This window comes from Sinocyclocheilus grahami, unplaced genomic scaffold, assembly GCF_001515645.1.
Source record: "Sinocyclocheilus grahami isolate Dianchi unplaced genomic scaffold, SAMN03320097.WGS_v1.1 scaffold2404.1, whole genome shotgun sequence".
Lineage (NCBI taxonomy): Eukaryota > Metazoa > Chordata > Actinopteri > Cypriniformes > Cyprinidae > Sinocyclocheilus > Sinocyclocheilus grahami.
Window position 1 is genome coordinate 15,924 of NW_015507583.1, and position 6,951 is coordinate 22,874.

Here is a 6,951-nt window from a genome sequence, read left to right on the forward strand (position 1 = left end):
CACTGGGACAGCTAACCAATCACAACACATTTTGTTTTTCGGAAGGCGGACCTTCATCAAAACCGGAACTAATCGAGCCGTTTGTGCCAGCCTGGGGAGAAAGGTGTTTTAATAATGTAAATTATGTGAAAAATAATGTAACCAATTATTTACCTAACCCTAACCCTAACCAAGCATGAGAACATGTTCTAGAACACCCCCAAAACAAAATCAAGACTTTGTAAAAGAGCATAATAGGACCCCTTTAAATGAGTGACATTGTGATTTCACAATATCCAGAAGAAGCGTGCTGTAGTTTGAACGAGCTGTTTGCTGTACTTCTTAAAGTGTTTTCTGTTAAAGAGAATATCTGCCTTTGTAAACCTTGCAGATCGGTTTTATTCTCAAACAGTAACTTTACACACTAACTAAAGCTAAAATAGTGGAAAAGCATAATAAGACCCCTTTAAACTGACTTTCACTAATAAAGCTTAATGACTATCATAGGAACATGCTAATAACCTACTAAATAATGCTAGCAACATGCTAAACCATGCTAGCAACGTCTTAAAACATGTTAACAACATGTTAAAACATGCTATCAGGGTTGCTAAATCATGCTATCAGTGTGCTAAAAGATACTAAGAATCTGTTAAATCATGGTACCAATGTGCTAAATCACAGTAACAACATGCTAAAGCATGATAAAACAGTAGCAGTGTGTTAAAACGTTATCAACATGCTAAATCATGCTAGCAATATTTTAAAACGTTAGTTGTTAAATCATGTTAAATCATTTTACCAACTTGCTTAAACATTTTAGAAATGTGATTGAACATGTTAAAAACATTCTATTGACTAAAATCAAGCCAACATCAAAGTGTATGAACTTTATTCATCTGGTTTTATTTTTGTGATTGTATATTTGAGAAAAAAAATTGTACAGTTTGTCTTATTCTTTAACTTGTTTTTTTTATATGAATGAATGTAGGCATTTCGTAGTATATCACCATAGCATCTCACCCTTTATTTAGTATAGTAGTAGGTTGTATTGTCAGTTATGTTATTGTTATCAGTGCTAAGCCAACATTTAGTAAGACGTACATTGTGCATTTTGGAGAGGGTGCACAGGGATGCATTTATATACTGTGCTCATATACTGGTACTCATATTCGTGAAAAAGGGTCCAATAATATCCAATGACATGTGCACGACACTACCTAAATGTTACAGCATAAAGAACCCCCAAAGCAGCAGAATACAAAACCGCAAAAGTCTGAAGTAAGTGCAGGTTAGGTGGCCATTTAAAGCCCTAATTAGTGAACCGAGCTGTTGTCGAGCAATACCACAGTTGACCAGTGGTACAAAGATTTACCACACAGCAGTTTTTAGCACACTCACTTAAGCCATCTTTATACTACAATTTAAAATGTACAATTTAACATGCAGCTATGTTATTTTTGTTTGGAATGAAGGTATCACTTTGTGTATACTTTGTGCATATTTTTGTATTCTTGTTGTCATTAAGATTTTGCAGGCTTTCTGTACTAACCAAATAATTCCTTCTTTTTGTTTTTTCCTCTTTTGGGTGTTCCTGGACTCTACTGCTTGTCCTATTCATCTACTGAACTTCGTGGGGGGAAAAAACTGACTTTTTTGGGCTGTTTCTGCAACAACTAAAATATTATATGGACATTATAAAATGGCAACATATTCCAAACAAATGCTTGCTACAAATATGCCATACTTGTTTTGACATTTCAATTCAGCATAAGGATCGGTTTTCTGAAGGATCGCCTCTTCAGATGGGTTCGTCTGTGGCTGGGCGATCTGGTGTCGACTCTCCTCAGCAGCAGCAGGTGGTTGGGGCAGGACCTGTTCCTGGTGTGGCTGGCCAAAGTGGCTTTGCGAGAGGAAGCCCAGTAGGGGGAAACTTTGATGGGCCTAATAACAAACGACGTAGATACTAATATTTATTTTCTCTGGTAATTGTGCTTACACATGTTCAGGTTGAAGCAGCTTGACTCATGATTAATGATATATTCTCCTTCTCATTGCTTTTTTCTGAAGCAGCATTTATGTCTAACATGGACAGAAATTGCATGAGTCTGGCCCTGTGTTAATGTGAAACACTGTCATAAATTATTAAATGTCATTGAAGCAACTTGTACGTAACAATATCCTAAGCCATTTGTAGATTACTTACTACTACCGTAGTTGTTTCCTTTTTTTAGTTAAATACTTGAAATTAAGCCATGTTTTTTTTAAAGAATGTTCAGAAGTTTTCTGCTTTCTGTTTTAGAATGTCAGTCCTTTGAATAAAAATGTTTTAAGATAACTGCATTAGTGTTTGAGTCACAGATTTGAAATAGATTTCCCAGTTGTCACTATTGAGTAACATCATTCCACTTGATCAAGTCATGCGTCTGATGGCAGCAGCATCTTCCACTAATTGTGCCGGGCAGTGATGCACTGGGAAGAAGTAGTTGTATTCTGTTTAAATAGCCTTAAACACAAAGAACTGGGTAATGCTGATCTTCTGGAGCACAGAGAAGGTCTTTGTAGTGTGGCACACGCAGATGAAGGAACCTTGAAGGTGAACGTTCTGAAGTTGGTGCTGAGGGCCCTGACAATATGAAACATGCAGATGTTCCTTGAAGAGAAGGTTTTTTTGTGAAGGGCATATGCTTGTTGTTGCTGCGGTCATTGTTTCCAAATTCGCCGAAGTTTCACCTTTCCTGAGCAGAAGGGATTTGCAAATGGGCAAACATGGTCTTTGAACGTCTAGAGCACAACAGCTCTTTCCAGAATGTTGAAGCGTTCTTGGAGGCTCTCATCCGGACCTCACAGGTATGATTTCATTAATAAGATGGCAAGCATTCTTTTGTGTGGAGAAAAAGGGGAAAAAAATTAATCAAAGGGCATTTTAATTACATTTTTAATTTTTTTTTAATCGTAATGTTTTTGTCTTTGGTTTTATTGTTGTGATTATTTTGATGCATTTTTTATGTAAAGCACTTTGAATTACCATTGTGTATGAAATGTGTTAAATGTGTCATTTTCAAAAATGTAGTCATTCTGTGGCACATGTGTTTTTGAGAGTCATGTGCCACTTAAGGTTTTGTAATATGACTGCTATTATATGTTGTTGATTTTGTAAATGGCCCATTCTAAAATAAATAAATGTCTGAATTTGGGTTTCTTGCCACCATCAACTTGCGTAAGTGAGAATTCCCACAGTGGGTTGGGTTGGGTTGGGGGGTATCTGGGGTTGTTTGTGTGTATATATATAATATATATATACATACACACACATTTATATATATATATACATACATACACATTTATATAGACACACATATAGTATATGTGTACTAGGGCTGTGTATCACCAGCAAAGTCACGATACGATACATGACTGCACTGAATTTCACCTCAGCAGAATTTAGAAAAACAGCCGTTTATTAAACACTGCTTACTATAGTGCCATTTCTAACTATTGGCAGAGCAGGCAGCTGACCTCTGCATTATGAAGGGCCTCCATAACTGTACCACAGTATAATATAGGTAATGGCATATGTTTCATGTTTACATTGTGCACTCCCCACCAGGTACAATATTCTGATTGTTTGCATCTTGTTTTTAAGCACATAAATAATGTACTCGTTCTAATAAATTTATATTGTAATGTACTCAATCTAATATATTTTTAAAAAATCACTTACATTGCTGGTAGGTTATCATTGCACAAATTAACACACTCCCTACGATAAAAAAAAAATTAGAAGAGTTCTAAACTAACGCTCTGTCTTCACTGTATCTAACGCACACACGCTCAAGGCTGATTTACTCGACGCGTCCGCTTAGGTGCGCGCAGCAGGACTTTCTGCGCAGCTCCGCTTCTGAAGATGCACGAGTTCAAAGCGACTCTAGCCGAACATGCACGTCTGTGCCAGCATTTGTGTGAAACAGAAGCAGTTTGATGTTAAGTGCAGTCACACACACAGATCATGTTGTGGCCGCACTCAGACATTCAGGAACAAACTTTTTAGCGCTGCCCCGCAGTTTTATCAACTAAATAGCTTAATCGCTCAAGAGCTACATTATCTTTCTCAACAAGGAGCTGGAGCCACAGCTTTACTGTTAATAGAGAAACGCGGCAAAATGGTGGTAATTCATACATACACAGCCTCTCTCTCTCTCTCTGTGTGTCGTAAATGAACAGTCGATGAATTACAATTTTCTGAGAATAGAATATTGAAGTGGAGATCACTAAACTGGAAGCTAAGTGGTGTTTTCAGAAAGCAAGCGCGTTTATCCACATGGAGAGATAGCGTATGGTTGCCAGGTTGACAAAGATAAGTAGCACACTTGGCAGATATTCCCGTATTGCGCAAGTGTGAAGCTCTGTTTCGGGGATTACGTCTCTTTATATCAGTCAACCCAGTTGTGTTCCTCTGCAGCCAGATTAAAACTTGTTGTAGCCTATATATGCTCTATACCTCGCACTTTTCTATTCAATTTTAAACGTTGTCAAATTTGAAACAAATTAAGCACGGTCCACTGCTGCACACGTGCCACAATATCGATACAGGGCCAGCTGTAACTTTCCGTACCAACTGTATATATATTAGTGCTATCAATCGATTAAAAAAAATAACTAATTAATCGCACTAATTCATTTTTCTGAAATTAATAATGATTAATCCCACCTAACATTAAAGTTTTTAAATGTACTTTTATATTGCATTAATTTCACATTCAATATTCAAAATTAATGTACAAACAACATACAGTATACATTTTTTTAATGGCATCTTTTTTTATGACTGAAGGCCAGTACCAATGATACCAATACTGATTTCTCTTTAAAATTGCCCCCCCAATATTTAACCAGATTTTTTAATATATTTAACCAACCAACTATAGCCATTGAACATTAAAGTATAATTGAGAGCTATCAATTTTAACATTTATTAGACTTAAAAAAAAAAAATCTTCTAATTTAAGTGAACTTAAAACAATCTTCACATAAATCCATTATAATGTCATATTTACTTGTGCCCTTCAGCAGAAATATACAGAAATTGAAATTGAAAACACTAAATTCTAAATTAAATAGATGAATCCTTAAAACTATAAAAGTTATTTTTTCCTCTTTTTTTTCTTTGTCCTTTGATTAATAGACATCACAGCAGCTGGTTATTAGGTTATTTGGCTGTTATTTCTTTAAGAGCTGCCGCTGCTGAACGTGACGTGGATCTGACAAGCATCATATTTTCTCTCTTTTGACCTTTTCTGATCCCCTTCAGGTCTTAAAGTCTCTATTAATGAGCTGACGAGTTAAATTGGGTGTGTTAGATGAGTGAGACAGTGCTGGGAGGGTTTGAAATTAACAAAAAAAATAAAAAATCAGCTTTGGTGGGTAACGCTGTCAAGTCACTAGCCAATTTGTCGGGTTACTTTTCGTAAGTTATGTTTACTCATTTATTTCTTGGAGAAGTTCATGCAAGCCAAATCTGTGCAGGTTTAGCGCACATACTGAACTCGTGAGACATTATGACATTATCGAGTATATTGCAAAAACCAAACAGAACACACCTACAGAGTGCACGCATAAGCGACTGCGTGATGAAGTCTGGTTAGACCAACACATGCTTTAGTGCGTGTGCGCATTTAGAGTGCGTTCTTTCACTGCATGATTCAGTCTATTAATATGCATTAAGAATGATCACATCATTCACGATAAGGGGGCAGAAAATGTATATATTTATATAATTTCACACAGTTAATCAATATCGCACAAAGAGTGCCTTTTTTTTAAAAACATGGTTACAAATGTGATACTGATTTTATACAACAGTTCAATAAACAATAAGTTAATATCAAGAGACTTATGTTTTAGACACCATATTGCCTGTTTTTTCTCTATTTTGCCAGCAAAAATCATTCCAAACACAGCCACAGCACTGTTTTGCGTCTCTGAGCAACATGACCATGTTTCGTTCCTGAATGAGTCAACTGTTTAAATGATTCGGTTCAATCGCAATGACTCACTTAACAGTGACTTGCTACCACCTACTGGCAGTTTTAATTGTTTTAATTTTACATTTCAAGAATCTTTTCAATTTTTAAATAACTGTAAATGTCAGTATTCAAGATTTCATGTTTAAAATATCAAAACATTATTTATGCATTTGTAACTGCAGGTTAAAGCATTCCATGTCCCTCTAAGCTGCATTAACATATATAAATACATCTAAATACCACTTCATATGCAACTTCTGCAAATATTAATTTTGTTGATATTGAGTTCATTTGTTTAGTAACAGCCTAAATGTATTATTATTATAATTGACTGATTCAATGTAAGAATTTGACTCAAAAGATTATGCACACTTTTAGGAAAAAATTCTTTATATAGGTAAAAATGCCCATAAAAGGTCAAAAATAAATGTAAACTTATTGGAAAAGATTAATTTATATCACTGCTGTGAACTGACCACACAGAATATGAAATATATATAAAAAACTTTAAAAGTCAGCTGTCCACTGTAGGCCTTATATCAGCAGAATAACACACTTATTGGCTAATTATCTTTAACAATAAAATTCCAGAAAATTTTGAAATATAATTTTTTTTATCAATATCGCACACCCCTAGTACTGACACAAAATGATTTGCAACGGTCGCTTTGTCACGCACAGTGTAGACAGCCTCAAGCTGTTGGTTTATTTATGTTTTTTTTGGGGGGGGCTAGTAGACGTTATGAATGGCCGATAACTTAAAAATATTGTAGCCAAATTGGCTGGTGAGTGAAAAGGTTACTTTCAAACCCTGTATGTATATACAGTGGGGCAAATAAGTATTTGATACACTGCCGATTTTTCAAGTTTTCCCACTTACAAAGAATGGAGAGATCTGTAATTTCCATCGTAGGTACACCTCAACTGTGAGAGACAGAATAAAAAA

General features: G+C 35.5%; 1 protein-coding gene across 1 annotated transcript in view; it reads left to right on the plus strand.

Annotated features, from left to right (window-relative positions):
• Window positions 1–2,897, plus strand: part of LOC107574949 (paraspeckle component 1-like) — a 16,648-nt gene extending 13,751 nt beyond the window's left edge. Inside the window, exon 4 of the mRNA XM_016261364.1 lies at window positions 1,749–2,897. Coding sequence (XP_016116850.1) covers window positions 1,749–1,949 — 201 coding nt within the window. The 3' untranslated portion in view covers window positions 1,950–2,897. The remainder of the gene's footprint in view (window positions 1–1,748) is intronic.
• Window positions 2,898–6,951: the final 4,054 nt, after the last annotated feature.